The 24,321-nt window shown below is 49.1% G+C and overlaps 1 protein-coding gene across 1 annotated transcript in view; it reads right to left on the reverse strand.

Moving 5' to 3' along the window:
* Positions 1–18,690, reverse strand: part of su(r) (dihydropyrimidine dehydrogenase su(r)) — a 33,849-nt gene extending 15,159 nt beyond the window's left edge. Inside the window, exons 1-4 of the mRNA XM_037214207.1 lie at positions 18,605–18,690; positions 18,001–18,095; positions 7,966–8,076; positions 2,590–2,763 (exon numbers count right to left, since the gene is read on the reverse strand). Of these exons, the coding sequence (XP_037070102.1) occupies positions 2,590–2,763; positions 7,966–8,076; positions 18,001–18,039 (324 nt within the window). The 5' untranslated portion in view covers positions 18,040–18,095; positions 18,605–18,690. The remainder of the gene's footprint in view (positions 1–2,589; positions 2,764–7,965; positions 8,077–18,000; positions 18,096–18,604) is intronic.
* Between the last annotated feature and the right edge of the window lie 5,631 nt (positions 18,691–24,321).

Consider the following 24,321-nt stretch of genomic DNA (forward strand, 5'->3'; position numbering starts at 1 on the left):
GAGTTTGCAGAATGAGTGTTGGGGGGAGGGGGGCTGAACTTTAAAAAGGATTTGACCTTACCCCGAAATAATGGCAACAAACCCCGGATTTAACCCACCTTCTCCCCAAAATTGGTGGACTGAAATCCAAGCTGGGGGAGGGTGGGCGATGGGGAGGCTAGAGCCTATTTACTTGCACAGGAAACTACGTCCCTGGTTGGGCTTCTCCATTTTCTGTCGGTATCTTGATGCGATTAAGACAGATCGCGAAAGGAAGCTCGTACTCCTCTCCAAGCGTAAAATGTTTCCATGCTCTGGCCATCACAGTAATGCACTACCCGGATCCGGACAACATACATGTTTTAAGGATTGAGCGCTGATGTACTATTAGTTCTGGGTGTCAATGATTACCGTGCAATGATTTCTGTCATGTCAAGACGCATCATTCCTAGGAGCCAGATCACGGCGACCTCTCTCCGTCCACGCGAGGAGGAGGGGCTGTCGAAGGCTGACAGAACACAGCTGCCAAACGACAGCACCATGACAGGGGCCGCGAGGAGGGGAGGGGGATGTGGGGCCTGGCCACAGCGTAGCGTGCGCGATGTGAAACTCCATATGGGCAGACCCAGGGGCGTAGTTTCGCAAAATAAGTTGGGGGGCACCTTAAGAGCAAGGAAAAATAGCTACACCAGCCCGTAAATATACCCCAAGCGGTTTTCACTCCGAAGATGACCACATTTTTCCCAAATGTTGAGGACCAGGACCTCCCCCCCCCCCCCACACACACAAATAGTAGTGAACTCCACCCCTGGGTATGTTTGTCTTGCATGGCCTTTCATGCTCGATGTTTACACGTCGGCGGCGCCAGGCCATCCACGCGGTCACCCGACCCACAACTTCCGTCAGAAGGCTCTGCGGCCGGCACGCAAAGATTGCTACAGCATTGTGATCATAATTTTGTCCTCTCACTGCAAGTTTCGTCCGCGTAGTCAAATACTTCATAAAGACCAATGGAACGCTCTATGCACGGTCTATGCACGGCTCAAATCCGTCTACATCACAGAAGTCGCTGGCGTGGACACCCATTGCGATGATTGTTATGTTTGTCGACGCCAAAGCTTCACGGAGAGTCGGGGTGCCTCGTTTGCGGGCCGACACTCATTAAGGCACGTCACATTGTGTTTAGCATTGTGGGCACAAAAGGACCGGCAGATGGTGCCACGGATTTTGAATGGGAAAGAACAAAACACGAAGTATCAGCGGCGCAATTAAGTCATAGGAAAACGGCAACGGAGATGTGCAGTATATAACTCACGCCGACCCAGGTATTGGCCATTTCTCCAAACAAAACAAATGTGAGAAAACATGTGTGGGGCGTGACAAGCAGATACGTGTCTTGCTGAAGGTGCGCAGAAATTTCGAGATTTCCAGACATAGGCTCGGCGTGTGTTTCATTCAACTATCCGTTCAAGGGAAAATTATCCTCGTAACAACCAGCCTTCAAATTGCATATACCTATCGGTCTGATGTCCAGCGAGCTGTAACAAATGGAAAGCACTAAATTGCAGAAAAATTTCTGCTATGTTTAAAATGTTCCAGCGCCCATGAGGTGAATTGGAGTCTGAAATCAACAACTAGAAACGGGAATACTACGTACTTCTAGTTTTTTGGAACAAGTCTAACGCCACGAGGCCGCATTACATGCGCAGGTGATAACCACAACGGCATGTAGTTGAAATGGTCATGACTAGGGCTCGGAACATTTTGGCCTCTAGCGTGCATTATATGGAAAATTAGGCAATAATCCAACATGTATTTGAACTGTATCAATAGGAACATCAATTTCATGTGTCTCTCAATCATTTCATTTTTGGAACGTCTGCAATAATGCCATTTGACATGATTCAGACCCCCCCCCCCCTCCGCGAGACAGGCTACCGGCATCTTGGCATCGCCCCTGCAAATACGACCCTCCCGGCCTGCGGTGAAGCCACGTGATTTGGCCTGCGCCCGGCACTAGAACAACAGCCTGAGGATGTGAACACGCAAAGACAGTGGAACGGCGTGGTGGGGCGACGATGACTGGAAAAGCGAGCAGGGCTGCTGTGAGGTTGGGACTAATGACTTTAAACATAAGCATTAACGCTACATGGGCATTTAAGGCGTGAAGGTAGCAAAGCTATTTTGGCAACCAAAACACTGCACGACCGCTTTTCTGCACGCGTACATCATGCATGGAAGATAAATGTCCTGTGATAAACATTCACGGAATCACCGGTTTTTAGGGCACGGGAAGCCTGCTGTTGAAAAAGAAGCATACCAGACCTGTCCCTTAGAGAGATGGGACAAGTACAATGGTGTTCCGTGTTCCTTTTGGCGAATTTACGCGAATTTTCTTTGCCATCCTTGCATAACAGGTGCTTGTGATAGTTTACTCAAACAAGTACTATGTCTGAGGCGTGCATAACGAACTCAGCGGGTAGCTAGCACCAAGAAGAGATCACCAAAAGCGTTCATCCCTTATACCTGGGACCCACCGTGCCAGAACAGATCCGAAGCGGGTCAGCGAGCTGGCAGGAGGGCAGTCCTCGGACCTGCCCGCCTGTTTACCTTGTTGCTGATGCTGGTGATGAAGCTCTTGACGTCCAGCTGGGTGGGGCAGGACTTCTGGCACGGCGCATCTGCACACTTGAGGCACCGTTCTGCCTCCCGCAGGGCAGCGCGCTCGCTCAGTGTCGTGTGCTTGATGTCCTCAAAGTCGTTGGTGAGGTCCGGGCCGCATGTCTGAAAACCCGTCAATCTTTATATGACCATGTGTAAGGAAACGGCAGGACACCTTTTCAATACGGTGATAGTTGCCCAATATTGTCCCATTCTTTTAAAGAACGATAGGCATGCCGTCGCGACCTGTCGTGACGCGAAAGGCGTCGCAAATTTTTGCTTTGTTCTCCTGCCTACACCGGTTAAGAAAGATGCCGGAGATGATAATGTCGAACTGATGTATCACGCGTTCCCTGTTCCGCGTGAGGCACAGCATGGTCTTATCCAGCGTCGTTCGTACAGCACCAATCCAAGCTCTAGCCTGGTGCTCGATATCAGAAGACTCTCCGACGGACGCTGCTACACACAGTTTTCAGCCGACCTTCAGCCTGAAGTCATAAGCTGCTGATTTCAAGCTTTAAATTCTTACTCCATATCCGGCAAAATTTGCCTGCGTCGTCCTTTATCTCTCCGATAAGGGTAAGGGATTGTCGCAAATAGCAAATCATCAGAGTGGCGAAACGCGACCACAGAAATAAAAAACCTTCTTGGCCCTTCCTGACCACCGGCAATCCCCCTTATGTAGACAACCTCACTAAGGCTGTGACTTTGAATGACCGCAGTGTGTTCATAGGCGGATCCTGGGGGGGGGGGGGCCCGGGGCCATTGCCCCCCCCCCAAAAAAAAACCTATGAGAGTATGTTTTGGCCTCCCCAAAACATTCCCAGAACTACATAAAAGTTTCGTCTACTTACCGTCTGTTTTAACTTTAACTGTTTTAACTGTTTTGTTTTAACTTCTGTTTAAGATTCAAAAGCATTTCGGTATTTTTTTTCGGTTTCGAATGGTGTCCCTACTAGGAACTCGCGAGAGGCACCATGCACTGGGCCTCGGATCCCACGCCAGCCAGCTGGCGACGAACGGCTACCCCCTCCCCCCCAAAAAAAATCCAGGCTAGATACGCCCCTGAGTATGTTTGCGGATGATGCCAAGCTGCATCGACGATTGAGGACTGGCTATCTCCGCACAGGGCTGCCCGCCTTGGTTGCCGGTGGACTGGCAGTCAAATCAGACAAGTGGTTGTGCGTAACAATGCTCCTTAAAACATCTCTTGAGCAACCGTATTGCATAAGCAGATCAGTTTTTGAGCAGTGTTAGTGACTTGGGCATCACGTTGGACAAATTAACTTTTCCATCTTATATCAGAACAGCTATTTATAAAGCAAACATCTTGTATCAGATAAATTATTTCTGAAGCAGCTACTTCTCCTTGCGTCCTCTGATAACCATTTCAGAGTGGTCTCTCTCGTGAAGAAATCCAGCGAGAAAACGTTCCTGGCTTCAGACGTGGTAAGCAGACGATCAGTCATGTAATTACGAAACGCTGTTTATCTTGGTGTAGCTACCAGAGTAGCATTAATTAAACATATTTAGCGTATTTGTTTCAACGTCGTTCTATTGGTTTCAGGCACCCTAGCATCTCATTACCATGTGAGTGCACACTTACTTGTTTTCAAATCTTGCCATATTCTGCATAAAAGCATTACGTAACGCTAGCGCAAACGGGTATTTTGCGGTGTGTTCTGCAGGTGCATGAGCAGTTCTTTTACAATGGTCGTTTCACATACACAAATGGCGCACACAAAAATCAGCTACAAATACGCCATTTCCAACTAAGCGGTTCTATTGGTCATGCAAAGTATTATTTTGCACTCCTTTGCCGCAGCATACTCGTCATTTTGTATTGGTTCAGGAGCCTGGCCCTAAACTTCCTCGCTGCTAACCGTTCAAAAACCTCTAACTTTTTAAATTAAATTTACAACAGGCATCTTTGCAAGCTGGATGCCGTAGTCGACGATATTTGAAACTCAAGGCACCCAAACAGTGTATGCTCAGCCCACAATCTCAAACGGTTCTCATTTTGTTTCTTGAATCTGTTTAGCACTTCCACAAAATACCGCCCAAAATATGTCATGGTTGTGCATGCTACCAGAAAGCGATTGATGCTGCCTTGTTGAGTGTAGAATCGACGTATCGGCGAATCCACTAGTATCCCACTACATAATGATCTTTGTGTCGGTGTGTGCCTGCTCAGTATTCCGTATGGTAGCGCTTGGAGCTTGGTGGAAGCACACATCATGTAATATATCCTTCGATATTTATCCTTCGATATGTAATATGTATATACATATATATATATATATATATATATATATATATATATATATATATATATGCGCCTATTTTTTAGGGACACTTAATTTTCCCTGAGCCTGCATTGTTTGACAATAAGGTTTCACTGGTTTGGGAGCTGCTCACGATAAAGTTGCTAGCTAATTTCAATTTGTTTCCTAAGATATCTTTGTAGTGGTCACTGCACTGACATCGGACAACTCTATCACAGCATCTCTATTTATGGCTTCTGTTCATAGCTCAAACTGTCTTGACTATCTCAATACTCTTTTCCAGTCACCTGGAATGGCATGTATTACTCGCAGTCATACCGAGAGGTCATACTCGGTAACTTCCACCCGGGATGACCCTCTCGAATCTGAGCAAAGGACATCAGCGAACCATCTCTCACCAATACACCCGCGTATCGAATTCCTCTCGAGTACCAATCTGCGAAGTATATTTGTCTTCCGCCCAATTGTGTGTTGACTGTGTCAAAAACGATGTTGATGCACACCTTTGAGAGTGCCCACCCCCCCTCTCTCTCTCTCTCTCCACTTACTATTCACCACTTGCCGCTTACCGCTCACTACTCACCACTCACCACTCACCACTCACCACTCACCACCCACCACTCACTCACTCACTTGACTGCACAGCTGAGCACTGACGTCAGTTGTGTTTCCATCAGAAGCAAGGGGATTTTTTGCACCGGTGAGATACATTCACTTCGGTTAATATTGGTGGAGCCACGTTGTGGTGTACTTGCGTGGAAATTGAGTGCATTGAACACCCCCTTTGGTCGTACGGCTCACCATGGAATGTGCATTGTTCGGAACGAGGAGGCTGGCTCGCCCACAGTTTGCCGTGTAACCATGCAGCCCTCCATCCAAATAGCTTCCAAAATGCGACCATATTCCGCGAAAAGTGGTGAATTTGAGGTTAACGGAGAGGAAAGAACGACATATTGGCAAAAAGGATGCTTCTACACAATGCAGCACCAGCAAAGTAGCTAATGAAGTTATGAATAAAGGGCCTGTGCAATGCATATAATGGCGGCTCAACAAAGCGATCCAAGGGCGCAGAAATCGGAGGTTGGGTGGGGGGGGGGGGGGGGGGCGCAGTGCACATTTCTAAATTGCATGTGTTATCAAGTGGTGTATTTTGACCCAGCTGCATTGAATTAGAGGACGGTGTACTAACATAACTTGGGCCTGCCCCATGTTTGCCTATTGACCCATCTAACGCAAGTAAATGTACATGTTGATTTGCACACTCAGGACCAAGAGCGTAACCACTGCGGATAGTGGGGAAAGTTAGGGATATGTTTCCCCAATTTTACGCAGTTGGATTTTGCTTGTCTGGGGAATGCACGTTTTTATAGTTTTCCAGCTGAAATTACAACTTTCTGTCAATCCATGTCTCCTCAGATTCCAGCTGAACTCTCCAACACGCGTCCCCCCCCCCCCCTAAACCATCGTAGAGACCTGGTTACAGCCATGCATAAGACGACAAAAACATATTTTAAAAATGTTGGCCCTGGTCACAGTGGTAAACCAACCCATAAAGAAAGGCTATCCTTAGTTTGGCATTAGCATATGCATACGACTAAACTTAGCTATGACATTACATTATGACATTATTCCACCATAGGCTACAATTTTGCAGGTACAGAGATTCTGGTTGCGACAAGAAACAAAGCAACAAAAACGCCCATTGGGTACCTAATTGACACCTTCGCGCGCTGCCACTGACGCATCAGACCATGGGTCAAGGTGATAAAGTTCAAACACAAACACAAGCATGATCTTGCACTGGTGGGGGTCAAATTGACCCCCGAATGTTTTTCCAAAATGGTTTCCGAATGGCGCGGCGCAGCGGCTTCAGATTATGCCTAGTTGTAGACAATTGAATAACGGATCGTTTGGCATGGGAAATTTAGATGTACTTTGTAAGGTCGCTGACCAATGACAGGTCAAAGTCAGGCCATGGTTTCAGCAAAGTCAATTTCTAGGGAATCGTTCAATCTGATGCAACAACGGAGTGTTAGACGATCTCATACATCTCTGAGATGCTTTCTGGGGCAACACAAATATTGAATGAGCAAATTACGTTGACCTAAGGTCTGGTATAAAGGGCACACCAAGGTAAAAAACAACCTGCTTTATTACTCTAGAGCTTGCTGTATAAGATAGTTTCTGGTGCTCATGTCGAATTTATTGATAGCAGGAACTGCATCATTTATCTTCCATGGACTTTTTGGAGTTCAGTATAGGTCATTGACCTAAAATGACCCAGGTCAGCATTTTTTTTCTGGGAGCATACTCGTTGGCGTAATCTTTGTCACTTATTCAAATAAGTGACCCAGAGTAGCCTTGTATTTTTTTGGTCACCATGATCTTCAAATAGGTCAAACAAGGTCAATGACCTTAACCGAGCATGCGATCTTTTGCTTAGAAACAGTTACCTAGGTTCTGGGGGCACTTTGGAGACTGACCTGGAATTTGACCTTGCTTGACCTTATTAGATCCGAAGGTCATGACCTAGGAATCTCACACTTTGACCTAAGTGAGTTCACGTACAGGTCAACACACCCTATACATTTGGTGTATCTAGCTCTCTTAGTTCTTGAGATTTCAGGGGGTCAAATTGAACCCCCGACCCAAGCGAAGGGTATCTAGCCGGCCACCCAGGCGCGTGTTAACGCAAAAATGAAGTTTATTTCAGCTTGCGAGCCTTGTAGAATCGCTTGCCTAGTAAATTAAATCTACAGCCTTGTACATTTATGAAGGCACCATCAACCCAACGAACAGCAATGCACATGGATTAAATTAATCCCACAGCAGTGGAAGTTGCTTTCAAAACGTGATCCAATAAGGCTGGCCGAGACCCGTTTCCAGCCTGCGAGCGCGTCATAGCAGCCTTACCTTGAATGGTTTAAAACGGTTGGTTAGCTCCGGTGGCTCAGGTGGCTTAGAGGGCTCATGTGTGCAAAGCGAGGCTGGTCTCATCTGAACTTTAACAGTAAGGCTTTCGACGAGCAACTGCACTTACCCCGCACTTCTTGTCAGTGTTGCGCTTCCATTGCTTCTTGTTCTTCTTGGTCTGGGCCGAGGGTACCAGGCTGGCGTACGGCTTGATACGAGGGTTGAGGGCCAGAAGCGCCTGAAGACCAGCATGACAGTGTGAGATAGGTAACCGCTCGTCTGTGCAGGAGTTGAGGCTGGAGCACATCATGACACAGACACCGCCAAGCTCATGTTGTCGTATCACTGCTTGTTGAAAACGAACGTTTCCAGGTTAATAGCACGTGGAAGTAACGAGAAGAGTAAAGAAATCCGTTGTACCTGAGACCTCCGAGTTAAACTAAGAATGCTCACGCAGCAAAATATTCACATGAAACACACACTACCGAGCTTGAATAAGACAACAAACGATGCACATCCGACAACCTGAGCTGCACAAACTGACATGTCGCTTAAGGTCAGTATATGATACGTGCGTGAGATGACGGTCTGTGCGGTTATTTTACATAAAGTTCAGTTGAGTGTCTTTTGTGTGCGTTTACCCACTTACTTGTGTACCTTCATATAGAACACGGAATCGTGCGTCACAAATAAACCGACCGCACAACCTGACAATATCACCACAATACTGCCAATATTGCCAAGTATCCATTCACAAACGAACCAAAATGTGTGCTGGGTACCGTTCAAAGTACTTCAGTGTTACAGGGCACCCGTCAAGCCACGTGTACCAAAGGTCATGAGCCTTTTCGAAGCGAGTCCAGTTTCCTACTTCCAGAGGTAAAAAAAGTTAACCTAAGATCACGTGTGGTGTACCTGATAGCTTCTCGGGAAGTGACCTCTAAAAATTCAAACACCATCAGAGTCTCTGTAAAGTAAAGACCCTGTGGAAAAGACCGACCGTGTAAAGATAGTTACTGATAAATCAGGTCCAACAAGCACTTTATCATCTCCGACCACAACAGTTGCTACCGCGTGGGGTATGCGATGGTACTTGGCGCATCGCATTACTTCAACAACTATGAATATGAGGAACACAACAGTGTATACTATCGCTACGGCAACAGGCAACAGACGGCACACAGGTTAGATGAGTTCATGGGGACTTTTGTACAGTTTTCCAGCTCGTGTCATGACATGCCGTGCATTGAAAAAAAAAAATCCAGTGCAGAACTTAACCGCTCTAACATTGTTGTCTACAGCAGCTCCCAGCACCAAATATTCCAACCGCTTCGAGGTGTTGGGTCGCCAGAATTCCCCCCCCCCCCCTCCCCCCGATTCGAATACAAACACGACGCTGCCAGAGGTTTGATTTGCGGGAGACTGACTGATTTGAGATCGCCTGTTGCTCATCTCCCGATCGAGGCTCTGTGCGCCGGGCGTGTTAAAGGGTGTGTCTAGTCCAATTGGGATTTTTTAATGTGCTCGTGAGATTAAGAGGAATTTCGATTTACATTGATTGGTATCCTTTGTGTCCTCAACTTCGCTTCCATTAATTGGATATTTCAAGCGCCCAAAATTTGTGCTGGCGGCACAAGCTTATCGTGTGACCTAAAACGTTTTTCGCCACTAATTCACCGTTCATATCGTGAACGTGCTATTGGCGTCAGCCAACGTTCTTCCGATACGGGAACCTGTCAGCACTGACAGCAAATTTCGAATAGCCCGACTGCGGCCATTGCGCAGTCCTTGTCTGGTATGTTAGTTTGTGTAGTCTAACACACCAGACGGGGGCAATAGTCCAAACCACTATGCAAACGGGAACACAGTCACTTACATCGAGTTTAAAGTGCGAGCAGCACTTAGCCGGCAGCTTATCTTGGATAATTATGCAGGACGTTGAATTTGTTTCGGAATAGCATTTGACACAGCAAAAACGGAGAGTTATCGCCGATAATCGCCCATAACGAGGGCAAATTCAACTAACTTTCAGAGCTTGGTCAAGCGGGGACTTTGTTCTTCGCCATGTCTAGCTATGACCATTTACTATGCATGACGACCCGTGAGGAAACCAGTCGGTAATTTCAGAGCCTACCGAACGTTAATGAAAACATTTCCGCAGATGATTACCAGAGGGATAATTATTCGCTTCATAGTTTTATCACGCCCGAACGTGACCCTTCCCAGATTGCTTCTGGTGTAGGGAAGTGTATATAAGTGTGTATAAGTGGTGAAGGGAAGAATTTTTTTCTGGAAAAACAAGCCCAAGAGAGCCATTGAAAGGGGTCGAGGCCTTCATTCTTTAACGGATAACACGATTTCTTTGCTTTCTACCCTGAGCGCCTTTAAATAAACGTTTTGGGCAGAGACATCAAAAAAGTTAATTGCGATATATCATAGCATATTTTAAGAGACTCCCAATTATACGCTGTGTAGGCACACATTGTCTTACTTTCCCCTTTGTGCGTCATCCGTTCGGGACCGGTGAGTCTTCCCCAACGGAGCGTGGGACAGCGAGCAAGCTGGCCACGGCCAGTGATCCACCAACTAACCAAACACGACCATTAGGCAGAGCGGGGCCTGTGAGCGGACCCGTCCGACGCTCCAGGCGGGCAGCCCGCATCAACAAAGCGACGCCACGTGTTCCCTCCGGAACGAACGACGAACGAACGGAACGGCCATGACGGTGGCATCTTCTACCGAAATGGGTCATCACGCCAGAGGGGAACGCCTGCCCTCCGCCGGCCGATCAGATTAATGGACGCAAAAGCCAGATCACCGGCGACGCAGTTTGCGCAAAAAATGTTTAACTGCCACGTTGTTGTGAGGATGTTTGCCGCTTCGCCTCAAAACCCTGCCGCGCCGCCCCTCCCCCCCCCCGCCCCCCCCCCCCCCGCCGTCACCCCAGCTGGCGTCAAACACGCCACGCCACGTGGGAACTGGCCCCGAGGCGAGAGCGGGCGGGCCTTGCGTCGTCGCCAGCGACGCCACGCCCGAGATCTGGCCCAGGGGCACGTTGAGGGCCGAACTCTGGAGGACGGAGGGGGCGAGGCGGCAAATCTACTGGTTCATGTGCAAAAGCGAAGGTGGGCCGACCGAGCTGTAAGGGTCTACCAAAAAAGCTACCAGGGAGTCTCGCAGGAGGAGTCAATGTGGAGAGTCCGGTAAAGGCGCGTGAATCTTTCGACGGAGTCCTAAGGAGGCGCTGGGGCAGAGAGGAGTCTTACGGGAGAGTCTAGGGGAGGCGTTTGAGGGTGGAGTCTCCCGGGGAGTACGGGGGAGTGAGGAGTGCGAAGAAGTGGTGGTAACAGCCAGGCGGCAACGTCTGGCCCCGCGGACAACGGGACAACGGCGAAAACATGCACGTGTGAGTCCACAGGCTGCTGTCCCAATCCTTGCCGTGCCATGGACGGCTGGTGCTCCCGTGGCCCTTGGCCCCTCCCCACCGGGCGAGCGCGGGCCACGGCCACCGTCCCTCCCGTGTAGTTAAGGAGAGAGGGGGGGGGGGGGGGGCACTAGCTATGCAAGTCTCCCGGCCGGGGAATGTGTCTCGGGCTCACTCCTATAAGAAAGGGGGGGGGGGAGAGGGGCGTGACGTATCACGTGATTCGCCTCTGTCTTGTGTCTTCTTTTTTTGTACATCAAGCGGCGACAGGACTCTCGCGCCCAGCGTGGGTGGGCGTGATGACAGAGGCCGTAAACACGCGCTTCGGCGCGACAAGTCGCCCGTTAGGCCGCACCGGGGCTATCTTGATTTTGTCGTTGGAGGCGGCCCCGGGGAGGCGCAGCGGCTCGTCATGGCTCTCGTCTTTCCCGTGTCGCGGTCAGGCGCGCTGTATGGACCCCACCGCCATACCCACGAAGGTTTTCTTTTTGCTGTGACGTTAATCTGTTGGCAAGCTGGACGGTTTGACTTTTTCATTTTCTTAATTTGTTTTCCGACTGCTTGGGGAGGTCTTACTGTTCCCGAACTCTATGCAGCATACCCGCAACAATTCATCATGCGCGCGCTGCCTTTACTTTATCGCTGGCCCGACCAGATTTATTAACTGATTTTGCATGGTATTCATGCGCATGTACTTTGTTTTTCTGTTCGCTGTTGTTTTTTTGGGGGGAGGGGTTTAGTGGTTAATTGCCTTGTTTAAGCAGAACATTTTGGTTTTGAATCGACGTTGTCAACTTCCGCTGGGCTGTCAGATTTTCGTCTGGTACGCAGTATGCTGTCCCTTTTTTCCAAAAGATCGAGTCACGCAGGGATCGTAACCAGAGTGGTAGGCGTGGAACGCACCCGAGCAGCACGGCCTGGCTATGGCAGGGTCGAGGAGTCAGACGACCGCGGTCCTGCTTTTACGCACAGGGACGTTTGGGGGCAGCGTGACTCAAGGCACGGTCTCGCTTTTATATTTTACTGAGAGACGGCTGACTCGTTTTGTTGTTTCTCACTTGACCCCAGGAGTGACGGCACCAAGAGGCATAGGTCATGATATGACCCAGGACCAAAGGGGACCACCCGAGATGCCGGATTGTACACGGCGGTAGCTGGATCTTTCCGTTGGTGTACCACGTCATGGGAGAGAACAGGACACAGCCTGCTCTCTTCTGACGTGGTGTACGCCAGGCCCTACGAGTGCTTGATGGCGGGATGTTCAGAACGGAGAGAGATCTCGCCATCGACGCTCATAGGAAGGGCGACGAGGAACCAGGTCGCCGGACAGGCCGATCAGGCCAAGTCTCAAGAGCGCGGCGGCTGCAGAGACCATAAGGCGTAAACGCGGGTCACGCCGGGCGTCCGTCGTCCGCTGAGGAGCTCCACCGTCCCATCGGACGCGCTGTCTACCTCCAGGCCCCTGAGCGACGCACCGTGGGGCGGTGCCTTGCAACGCCCGCTCTGGTAGGCGGAAGGCGAGGGCGCTGAAGTGCCGGAGGCGACGCCTCCATGCTGGACGAGGCGCTGCCTAAGGCGCGTGCGTGGCAGCGGATAGCTGCGAACGGTGGGCGTGGCCAAATGAATGATGGGCCGCCCTCCGTGGACGGAGCGCGGGAAGCGTCGTCCGAAAAGGGAGCCGTCACCCTGGGGTCAGGCGAGGGAACGAGTCGCCGTCCAGCTTCGGACACCTGATGTCGGCCCAGTAGTTGCGCCGGTGTCGAGCTGACAAGTTATCGTGACACATTTTAGGCGGGGCTCAAACGTGGCTGTATTAAATGTTTGAAACATAATAAATAAATTTAAGTCTACGAGCCAATATAATGCCAAGGTGCTGGACAAAAAGGGGGGGGGGGATCCCATCCGTGTGCGAGCCAAGAATGAGTAGAGCGACGTGGGCGCGAGCGTATAGCGTATATGTATGCTTGGAGTGAGCGGTGGGGCGCCGAGTGTGCGGAGTCTGTGCGGAGTCTGCGTGGATAAGCCAAGGCCGAGGGGGCTGCCAGGGTTGCTATCCAGCGGGTCCTTGCCAATATCATTCGCCAGTTGCGTGGGACCCCTGCCAGTTGGGCGTATTATCAGTGTATCCGGTTTCGTTTTTGCCCCGTTTAGATATTATCAGAGGTCAAAAAGGTGGAGGTGGGGTACCGTTTTCCACCCGCCAATGCCCCGGTCACTCGCTTCGTCCTAGCTCTGTGGCCCACATGAGTGTGTGTTGATGTCGGGCGTACCAGAGGTCATAACGTGCCGAGTCGCGCGCTGACGTCATCTGGCTCGCGCGCTGACCAATGGGCTCCTCAGTATAAATTCGCTCTTGCAGGAGGCGTGACGGCAGCAGCTGGCGGCGCACAAACATCCAGCGACGGCCCGGTAGCAGCGTAGCGCACGAGCACCCACCGCAGAAACACCACAAAGTGGCGCCACAAAGAGCCCTAAAACATTCATTTGCAAGGGAGACAAAAAATTCCAGGGGGCACCGCAATGTTTGCACATCCTCACTGGTGAAGTCCGAGACCGACCCATCCAGCGATGCATCACTAAAATTGTAATTTTGGAGCGCCATAACATTTATTTTTAATAGGCATCAAATCTCAAAAAGGATTATGTAAGGAACACCGACAGTTTCAATTTCAAGGGACACCCAAATCAGATGAAACACGTCTGTGCCCTGGCGAAACCCTAGGTCGCTCTTACGGTGAAGAGATACCCAAAGATTTAAGGTCAGGAACCAAGGCGTGTACCATGCACCCGCATATGTTTGGTCCCGTCGGTAACCAACCACATTTGTTAAGAGGCAAGTGGCAAGGGACACACACAGTTTTGTTATACGGAGGATGCATTTCTCTGGCGTATCTCAAAATAGTGACTTAAATGGCTTGTCACCATGCATGTACATATTCATATGCATATGCGCGGGTTACTTGTTCACATTTCGTACTCCTCGGCTGTTGAACTGTGGAGCATAATTATCAGTTCGAATAATCAAGCCTTTTTCCTGGAGCCAAAGCGGGGTGTTTGATGTTTGATGTTTATTTTCGATTATGGACATGAAACAGTGCATAATACGATGAGTGGATTTGCGCATAAGCGGAGCGTTTAAATCTGAATGCCCCTTCTAATAATAACAAGATATGGTCATCGTCGCCAGGGAGCCCACGACCCACCGCCCACTCGCCAGATCTGCAAGCCGACACGGGCCAGGCGTCCGCCGCCGCTCAGGTTTACACATGTGGTCATTCCGGGCCGGCGGCGGACGCCCAGTCCGACAACGCCACCCAGTGGCCTGTCTGCTGCGCGCGCCCGCTGGAAGTTTTTAGGTGAATCGCTTGGTCTGAGAAAGAAATACTTGGAAAATTTTTGCCATCTACTACCCAGTGCAATCTTGTGAACTGTTACCTCTGAGATGGATACTTAGTTGCCCGTTGTGAGTGAGCTCAGAAAAGTTTGGGACGATGCGGTCTGCTTTACGTAGCATCGAAATTCTGATTTCATGATAGCGACGATAGTTCAGTACAAAGTGTTTATGGTCTTCATGAGGAGTTGTGGTTTGATTTTGAACTTCAAACATGTGAGCATTAAGGTCTAACATTCCCAAGTTCGGCCTAGTACTTAGGATGTTACCGTGCCTGGATCCAAAACTGTGATACACCAGAGGCGCGGTCATACTGCAGTGCTGGCATATTTCCTGTTTGAAGGAACGAGAGGACTGGAGAGATGACACCTCAAACGGGAGTTGGTTCCATCTTCTCCTAGTTGATGGAGTGAAATATTTGGCATGCTGAGGTTCTGTTCGGTGGTAATGTGAGTGTCATAACATTGCGTAGTGGGCGTCCTGTTGCGAGTGCTCATGTGCCAGGTAGAAGTGCAGTGACGTTTGTTGGCAGTTGATGTTGGTTGCGGATGAGGGTGTGGAACAGCATGAGTTTGTGCATGTTTCTTCGTGATTTGAGTGTTCCGTCTCAAGTCGTCCAGCAGTGCGCGAGTGTGTATTCTGTGGAGCGTACCGGTGATTAGTCTTGCCGCTGTGTTCTGTTTGCGGGAGCGACCTATTTACGCGTCAAGCGTTTGTGTGTACATCGTCGGCTCCATATGTGCGTATCACTGGCAGGTTTGCTTGCCTTACACTCTCCACTGCCCTCACCCTTACACTCTCACTCTGCCCTCACCTTTACACTCTCACCCCGCTCTCATCCTTACACTCCCGCCCTGCTCTCTTCCTTACACTCCTGCCCTGCTCTAATCCTTACACTCCCGCCCTGCTCTCATCCTTACACTCCCGCCATGCCATCATCCTTACACTTCCGCCATGCCCTCATCCTTACACTCCCACCCTGCCTTCATCCTTACACTCCCGACATGCCATCATCCTTACACTCCCGCCATGCCCTCATCCTTACACTCCCGTCATACCCTCATCTTTACACTTCCATCCCCCCCCCCTCATCCCTTGTATTTGTCCGATTACGAACGTATTCAACTGTTAATTATGCATTATGCTAAAACTAAATAAAATCATATCGCCCAATAGTTGAGTGGTTGCAATCGACATCGAATAAACCGAAGCAGCTTTTTCCTGCACAAAGCTGTATTCGGACCTTTCGATAACTTTACGATAGTTAAGGGCGTTACCAGACTTTCTCGTGGTTTTTAAAAGATACGAGGTCCACGTCGCTTAGAAAAGCGTAAATAGAAACACAGACCAAAATTTGCATTTATAATCTCGGCCCATGTTGAACTGGGGCAAATCATCATTTCTGAAAGTCGTCAGCGAAAAATTGCATAAATTAACACGCGCTCGGGTGGGGGGTTTTCCTGGAATTATTTCCAAGCGACGCGGTGTAGCTGCGGCCGCGCCAACTTTTGCAAAGCTGCAGACAGTTGAATAACAGATTCTGTGGGATCAAAAATGTAGATGTGGCTTATAAGGTCGCCAATCTATGGCAGGTTGAAGTAAAGCCATCGATTCAGCAAAGCCAATTTCTAGGGAATCGTTCAATCTGATGGAACAACGGAGTGTTCGACGAAACCATACATCTCGGAGATATTTTGTTAGGCAACTCAACAATTGAATGACAAAAGTCTATTGACCAAGAATCAGATATGAAGGCCAGGCTTAGGTCAAAACCAACCCATTCTACTACTCTAGGGTTTGCGGTGTGAGGTAGTTTCTGGTGCATATTTCGAATTCATTGATAACGGGAACCGCAGTAGACATCTTCCATAGGCTTCTTATGCGTCAGAATAGGTCGCTGACCTAAAACGACCCTGGTCAATATTTCGTTTCAGGAACACATCGCTTAGCATAATCTTCGACGTTCATTCAAATGCAAAATTCAAAGGGGTCTTCTATGATTTTGGTAACAATGACCTTCGAAAGGTCAAACGAAGTCCTTGACCTTGAATGAGCATGTGACCTTTTGCTTAGAACAATTTTATAGGTTCTGGGGACACTTTGGAGACGCAACTTGGAGTTTGACCTTGTTTGACCTCATTTGGTCCCAAGGCCATGATCTAGGAACCTCAGACTTTGACCTAAGTGAGTTCAGGTACAGGCCAATACACCCTGCGAATTTGGTATCTCTAGCCCTTTTGGTTCATGAGATCTCAGTGGGGGTCATATTGACCCCTCCCCCACCGCCACCCGAGCGAAAGGTATCCAACCGGCCACTCGGCGCGTGTTAACTTTCAGCACGCCAAGGAGAAAACACATCGAAGCTCAGCGTTGCAATCTTCATGAGCCTGGCGGCGTCGATACCGAAGGGAATACTCTGCGGCGTCAACGACCGGAAGAAAATGACCACGCGTCGGGAACTGGTACTTTCCCACCCTTTATTACAAAGGTTAGTATGCGCATGCGCCTCTGATGTTTTCATGGAATTGCGGAAGAGCTGGGTCAAAGGGTACCTTGCCCGAATAGTTTAATTCGAAAAGACAAGACAGGGAATATTTTAATGCATCTCTCGATTGCTTCATCGATGAAAGAACCAGCAAACATCACGTCAGATAATAAATACGATAAAACATGTCCTGTGCTGAATGTTGCCACTGTGCTATTCTATCCCGCAAAAGTGAAGACGTGGGTACTGTGTTCGACAGTCATCTGCGGCCCATTCCGAAAGGTACGATGTCCATTGTTAAACATGTTCCGATTCCCAATTGAAAACGCCAATTGAGAGCGTCTTCTCCGAGCCCATATAGCAAGTAAGGTGCCTTTCAAACCAGCCCTTCCGCCAGCGCCAACACGCTCGTTAGCAGGAGGTCACCAGCTAAACAGTACCAATCTGCCTCGGACCTCCCTCCCCTCTTCCCCCCGCCAGTGGCACTCAAACTGTTCGGGTGCGGCGGTACCACCGTCTGGGGAGCCTCGCTGTATTTCCTGTTCACGGGTTTTTATTATTCAGGTCTATGACGGCCACCGTGATTGCTGCCTGGGATGCACGTGTATTAATCACGACGTCATGACATATCTTAATCTAGTCGTTCACAGCTCTGTGCCGGTGGCTAAGTGGTCTCATTCCCCGAGCGCCTGGGAAGCTAGAGATACGAAGTTTAATTCTCGTGGGGCCCGTACTCCACGCCAGGGTGAGAGGCAGGCCACGCCATTTAGAATCAGCCGCTAAGAGCCTCGTCAAGACCCCAATCAATTAAGCCCTTCACCCCAGAACACATAACTGGGCCAGGTTGAATATGACACATTACCTCAATGTCTGGAGGGTCGATACTTAAGCAGGTTGCCATAGCGACCAAAGCACAGCAGATCACGAGCACTGTCGTGGATCTGCCCGGGGCACGGCCTGAAAACAGGATCAGTTTGTAATGCGGGACCAACCCCGACGCCACAGCTGCATGGATAGTTAGGAACAAAATCAGCCATATGAGCGGGCGGTGGCCACTCGCTCATAAAGCAGATAGCGCTGTGCCAACAAGAGACCAAAGCGCTCGTCGATCATCGGCATCTCGCATGCGGTGATATCCCACTCGGGATACCAGTGCCTTAAGTCTTTACATGGGGCGTGGCTCACCAGTCGATAATGGCTGCGAGTTGCTTCTTGTTACAGCGTTTAATACGGCATGAACAGAGATACAGTCGGTTTGGGTACCCGTATCGACAGACATCTGTAGCTCGCATGCAATTTGGTCCAGGTTGACTTAACTTTATACCACGTTACTGAATAAACTTTCCATACCACGCTTTCCCAGCACCAACAAAATGAAGCCTTTGTGCGATCAGACAGGTTCGTGAAACAGCAGGAGCTACGGCTAGACCCCGACCGGCGCTCGAGGTTGAACGGCCAGCGCTCACCTGTCTGCGGATCTGCTCCCTTGTTGGGACGAAAGCGCTCCTACCTCCACCACGCCCCAACATCCACTGACGCACTGCCGCCGGCCCGCGGCGCGGTCGGCGCAGACCAGCTGGGGGAGGGGAGGGGAATGATGGAGCGACACCGTGGGGCGCCCTCGGTATTCAGATTGCAGATCAGGGTCGGCAGTGGCGTGGGCGTAGGGTGGGCCGTTCGGCCATGGTAATCCCATTGAGCGTACAGAGCCGTCCATATAGGAGGTTACGGCTGCTGCCCAGTGGCGCCGAGCGCGCCGTGTTCCGCAGCATTTCGCCGTGACCATTAAAGGGAATGTGTCACATTTGAAGGTATTGAAGCAAGCATCAGATATGATGAAACGAGTTCACTTTTAACTGTAAGTACACTTTTTAGGTGGAAAATACTGCTCTAGACAGCACAATTCTCTGTTCAGCAAATATGTTTTCAATCCGTCGCAGTTTAATTACGTCATCGTACCCTGCACAATATTGAGCACCATTTGACGGCCGTGATATCTAGAAATTGCGCTCACGAACGCCAGATATGAGCGCCTCGACGAGTATATCTTTCTTGGCTTTGGTCGTCGCCTGGCTCATTTAATGGCAGGATTTGGATGACGTTATTATAAAGCCATGAATGTCAAGGTGACCTTAAAATATTCTACCTGATATACGTTTCCCCATTTTCACAGGCGTGCAGCTCAAAAATTAGAGGGCTTAGGTCGTAGGGAGGGCAGGATTGCGAACAGCGCGGAAAGGTATTCATATGGCTAATTCAGTTCAAATCTGCCTTTACATGGTTTCCTTTTTGTGAAATGTCGGCTTTGCTGTCCTGTTTCCGAGATTCTGTTTTCTCCATTCTCGGTCCCCTGTCGAGTTTCCCCTTAGATTCATGTTTTGTTTAGTTTACCGTCCCTGAGATCCCGGCCCTACGGCCAGCCCGGAAACTGCACCACTTGCGTCTTGTTCTGTGCGGGGCCGCGCCGCCCGGTAACCGGGCAGTCGTCTCGCGAGCGTCGCCAGGGAGAGGAAGCGCATAACCTCTTCCCGGCCCGATACCCAAACCTCAAAATACAGCATCAGCCTACGGATGCCTGTTGACGAACGATCGAACGATACCGAACAAAATGGTCCTCCGGACCGGACCGAGGCGCTACAGAACTACAATGCCAGTCTGGAAGCCGGACCACCGTGATTCAGGCAAGTTTGAGGAGTGTGATAAACACCTCATATAAATGTGGATGGAGCATACAAATGTGGATGGAGAAATCCCTTTAAATGGAGCATCTCACCTTTGTGTACGTTTCGCTAACTTTTCCATCAGGCGCGTACGATTTGATAAAAAATGCCAGCTTTCTCGAGATCCCTCCGAAAAGCTCAGAATTTCTTTATAAGTGCCCGACCATGCGAGAAAAATATCATTTGACGCTTTGCTCAAAAGTACGATAGAAGCACATTTGCTTTGCCTTTCTTTCTCCAACGTGTGTGTTCTGTTATGTTTGTAACACACTAATTTGTGGAAATATTCGTATAATGTATGCTATGAAGGCTTTAATCACATTTAAAGTGATTAGATATGAAATATATAGTGAAAAGATATGCAACCATGAGACTATCGTCCCTCGTATTCAACGAAACGTTTTACTATGGTTCTGGCATTTACCACAATGTCTGTTGTCAAGGCGCACTTTAGTGAAAAGAAGTATCACTTGGTCTACAGGAACGCACTGGTTCAAACCTTCAACCAATACGCTTCTCGGTAATTGGCCCTCGCCGCTCACTTTGCCAATCATAAACGCTTATTTGTACTGACGTCATTTATGCCAGTAGGTGGCCCTTCAAAGCCCGTAGGTCCGCAATGTCAGGGTTAAAGCGCTTCCACAACATTATTGCTATAACAAAAACTCCTATCAACAGGAATGCCACGTCATTACTTCTACTATCAATACTTTCACACGGCATTAGTGTCACTTAACAAAGCTTGTGCTGCAAAAATAAACAATTTCATTACCTTTACTTCAAAAACATTTATAGTCATTACTTGAGCACGATTCAACTTTTGCTGCAAAGTTTTATACGCGACAATAATACAACACGACAAAACGCGTGCTTCAAAAACTGATACCTGTCATGGCCTCTAGTGAAGAACTTGTGCAGTCGCTGCTTATACACGGCGTTACTTCTACTGCAAAGGCATATAACAAATTAGTGCTACATGACAAAACGTATACTTCAAAAATATTAGTTATAACTCGTTGTAGTTAAAATAATGTCACGCATAAGTAAATATTGTATAAGCTCTCTAGAAGAAGTAAGAATTGGTATATGTTTTTGTTGCGCAAGTTTTGTCATGTAGCACTATGTCGTCCATGAATATTTACAGTAGATATAATGTCGCGTATGAGTAAAGACTGTAAAGTCTTTGCTGCATAAGTAATGACGGTTATAAGCTTTTTCCTGCAGTATAAGCTTTGTCGCGTAGCACTCATGTCGTTTATGAGTTTTTGGAGTAGAAGTAATGTCACGGATGAGTAAAACCTGCATATTTTTTGCAACATAGGTAATGCCGCGTGTAACTGATGTCGTAGCACTCCTGTCGGTGGGAGCTTTTTTGCCGACGCACTAATGTTGTGACACCGGCTAAAAGCCTCAGGTGGTGCCTCTAACCGGCAACACTTTTGACAATGGCCTTATGCAGGCTTGCTGTCGTCATGACGACGACGGTTGTCAGGATGACAGCGGTCGCGACAGCTGTCATTCAGTCTGTCATTCAGGCAAAGGAACCGCCGCGCACTTGTGTAACACGACATTGTCGTGCACCTAGCGGAGTCGCTGACAATACTTCGTCAGAGGTCCTCCTCCTGATGTAAGCGACCAATTTGTTGGTCGGGTTTGCCAGCTTATCTAGGGGCTTTGCTGGCGATGGTCCCTTGCCACCAACAATGCTACGGATAACGCAGTGTTCGCTTCCAGGCCTCGCCGTCGCTATGCTTCTTAAGATGTCTTCGCAGCGATCGCATCATGTGGCAGTTCGCTTCCAATAGCCGCTTGTCTATACATCGCGTCGGTGTGACGAATAGCACAGTGTTGTGCCACGAGCGCTTTAACCGCGTTTCACACCGGGAGAGCTGTCGGGTTGTGCATCTGGACTTCCTGATATGGCATACGCTTGCCAAGCAGGGGTTTCGCAATGGTCAGGAGCAAATCCCACCGTTCACGAGGTGAAAAGGGCATCAGGACAGCGCTCCAGTCGTCTGTGGCCAGGCCCTGTGAAAGCATATCAGTGTTCGTCGGCGAAAGTTGTGCGTGCTATTTCTTTGTTTCTTTCGTTCTTTTTTGCGTTCAACTGTTACGCTTTACATTCAATGTTAAAAGTGTCCGAGTGATAATCACTGCAGTGGCTGGGCACGATATCCGTGTGTTGGATATGGTCCGGAGAGTTGGTTAGAACTACGTCCAGCGAAGCTAATGTTCACTGGATAACTGGTAGGCGAACAACACAATCCCGTTGAACGAAAATGATGTCCCAGCACCTCACGTAGTCGACACATGCGGTGCATGGCTGTCCTCGCGCAGAATGTTACAGATGAGATGAGCCACGATCAGCATCGTGCGCATACACTGCACTGTGCAGGCAAAGCTTCCATTGTGGACATCCTTGTTAGACGGTTATAACCACGCACTTGCTGTCAGGATGCCTGCCATAGCTCGCACACATGCAGAGGCCTACACCAACTTCTTTTAGCCGGAGGTCAGTCGACTGCCCCGACGGCTCAGAGCGAAGTGGTGCTCTCGTACTAGGCATTCGTACCAAAGGATCCATATAACGGCAGGCCTTATCCATAACCGATCCCCGGGCACAGGTAGGCGGGCAGAGTGATCCTGCCCGGCGCTGATCCGATCCTAGGCAGGGCGGCCACTTCTCTATCGCTTCCATTACCTTGGGGGGGGGGGGGGAGGGGGGAAGGGGCGATAGCCGAGGAAAAGCCAACAAAGACCTTCCACCCATATTCGCATACGCAACCATCAGCTCAGTTCCTGAAATTGCTTTTCACTTGGGTGAAGGGAGGATGTCATTATTTACAACGGGGTGGAACAATTGTAGCATTACCGATATTTTAAACGCCACAAAAATACGTTGAAGCATTCGGCATTCAACTGCTGACCAATTGTTTTCTATTCTTCACTCATTTTCAGGCCCTGGTCACTGTCCGGCTGGTATGCTATCTTGCCCAAGTGCAAGTATTTGCTAATTCCTGAATTCCTCACCACCCACTGCCCACTGAAGACCATCTTTTGATAGCGTGATAGTTACTCGTAGTCGTTAGTCATATTTGTTTTAGTTGAATTGGTACAAAGAAATAGAAGGGCCGAGTGATATCTAGACACACTTTTCAGCCGAGCTATAAAGACACACGGTACACGGACAAAGCCACGTTGCCACGATCTCGAGTCAGCGGACGTTGAAGACGCCAATTTCGTCAGCAAATACGTGGTATGGAGTTGAAAGGAACGACACTTGCCACTAAGTTCGCTTGTTCAAAATACGTAGCGCGAAACGTGCTCATCCAATGAGCGCTTTTCAATCTCCCAACATATCCTGAGCTCATGACATATCTACCATTCAAAAAAAAGACCGAAGTGCTATTTCACGTAACAGCACTTAGATCCTTTTCACTTTGACGGCAAATATGCCGACTGTTGCGTATCATCTTTGCTAAAGCACTATCACAACGTATGTACCACAATGTGGCACGGATCACCTCCCATTGCGCCCGTGCCGAGACCAAAGCTGCCGGATTACTGTATCTCAGCAAACTCGGGAAAGAATTGGATATCAAATGAATTGGAAACGTGCAACAACCTTCCGTGCAATTTAACTACCAATCGTTTTTTGGTCGGCATTCTTATCAACAATCAAACAGTGATGCGGAAGCGCTGTGAGAGCCATCAGCAGGTTATTGTCGGAGGCCAGCGGTCGGTGAATATGGTGTGGTTTGGTGCGTTTGTGGGACTATGCTACCCTCTTCTGGTATCGCCATCGCTGCTGGGCGGATGGCGATACACTCAAGACGGAATAGAAAATTACTAGAAAACCGTAGAGAGAGGGGCTTACAAGCCCACCATGAGGGCAAGGGTTTACGCAGTAAGTTATAAAAAGCTCAGTTAAAAACACTGCGTGATAGCCGATTATATTCATCAGACATGGACACGAACTCTTCCAGCAGCCGAGTAGTGAACGCGTCTCGTTCCAACTGACAGCTCGGTGCGGCCCCCACCACTCTCCCCGGATCTGACATCAAAACGAAATGCAAACCGTCATTTAGATTAGATGACCGTATGTTTGGTCAATCAAAGCCTTCCCTACTTTGTCCATTGATCTGACTAACATTTGAAAGAAGGGCTGCCCTAGCTTGGGTCATTGGTGCAGAAGTACCTGGTTGTGGCTTCTAGGGAAGGAGGGATGGAGTGCATCGCGCGTACCGCTCCATATACTGCAATCAGGATTGAATCGCCCTAAAATAGTTTGGCATTTTAACATCAAGCCTGCACAATGAATAGAAAAAAGGGTTGGAAATTCGGCTCTCAAAATCAACAATTCGATCACTGTGTTCGCATGCATATTTTTCAGCTGCAGGTGGTATCATGTGATGTGTTGCATTACACCGCCAGAAAACAGGTGTTGCACTAGACCGCCAGAA

This window comes from Pollicipes pollicipes, unplaced genomic scaffold (genome assembly GCF_011947565.3).
Source record: "Pollicipes pollicipes isolate AB1234 unplaced genomic scaffold, Ppol_2.1 Scaffold_3447;HRSCAF=4054_pilon_pilon_pilon, whole genome shotgun sequence".
NCBI classification, from domain to species: domain Eukaryota; kingdom Metazoa; phylum Arthropoda; class Thecostraca; order Pollicipedomorpha; family Pollicipedidae; genus Pollicipes; species Pollicipes pollicipes.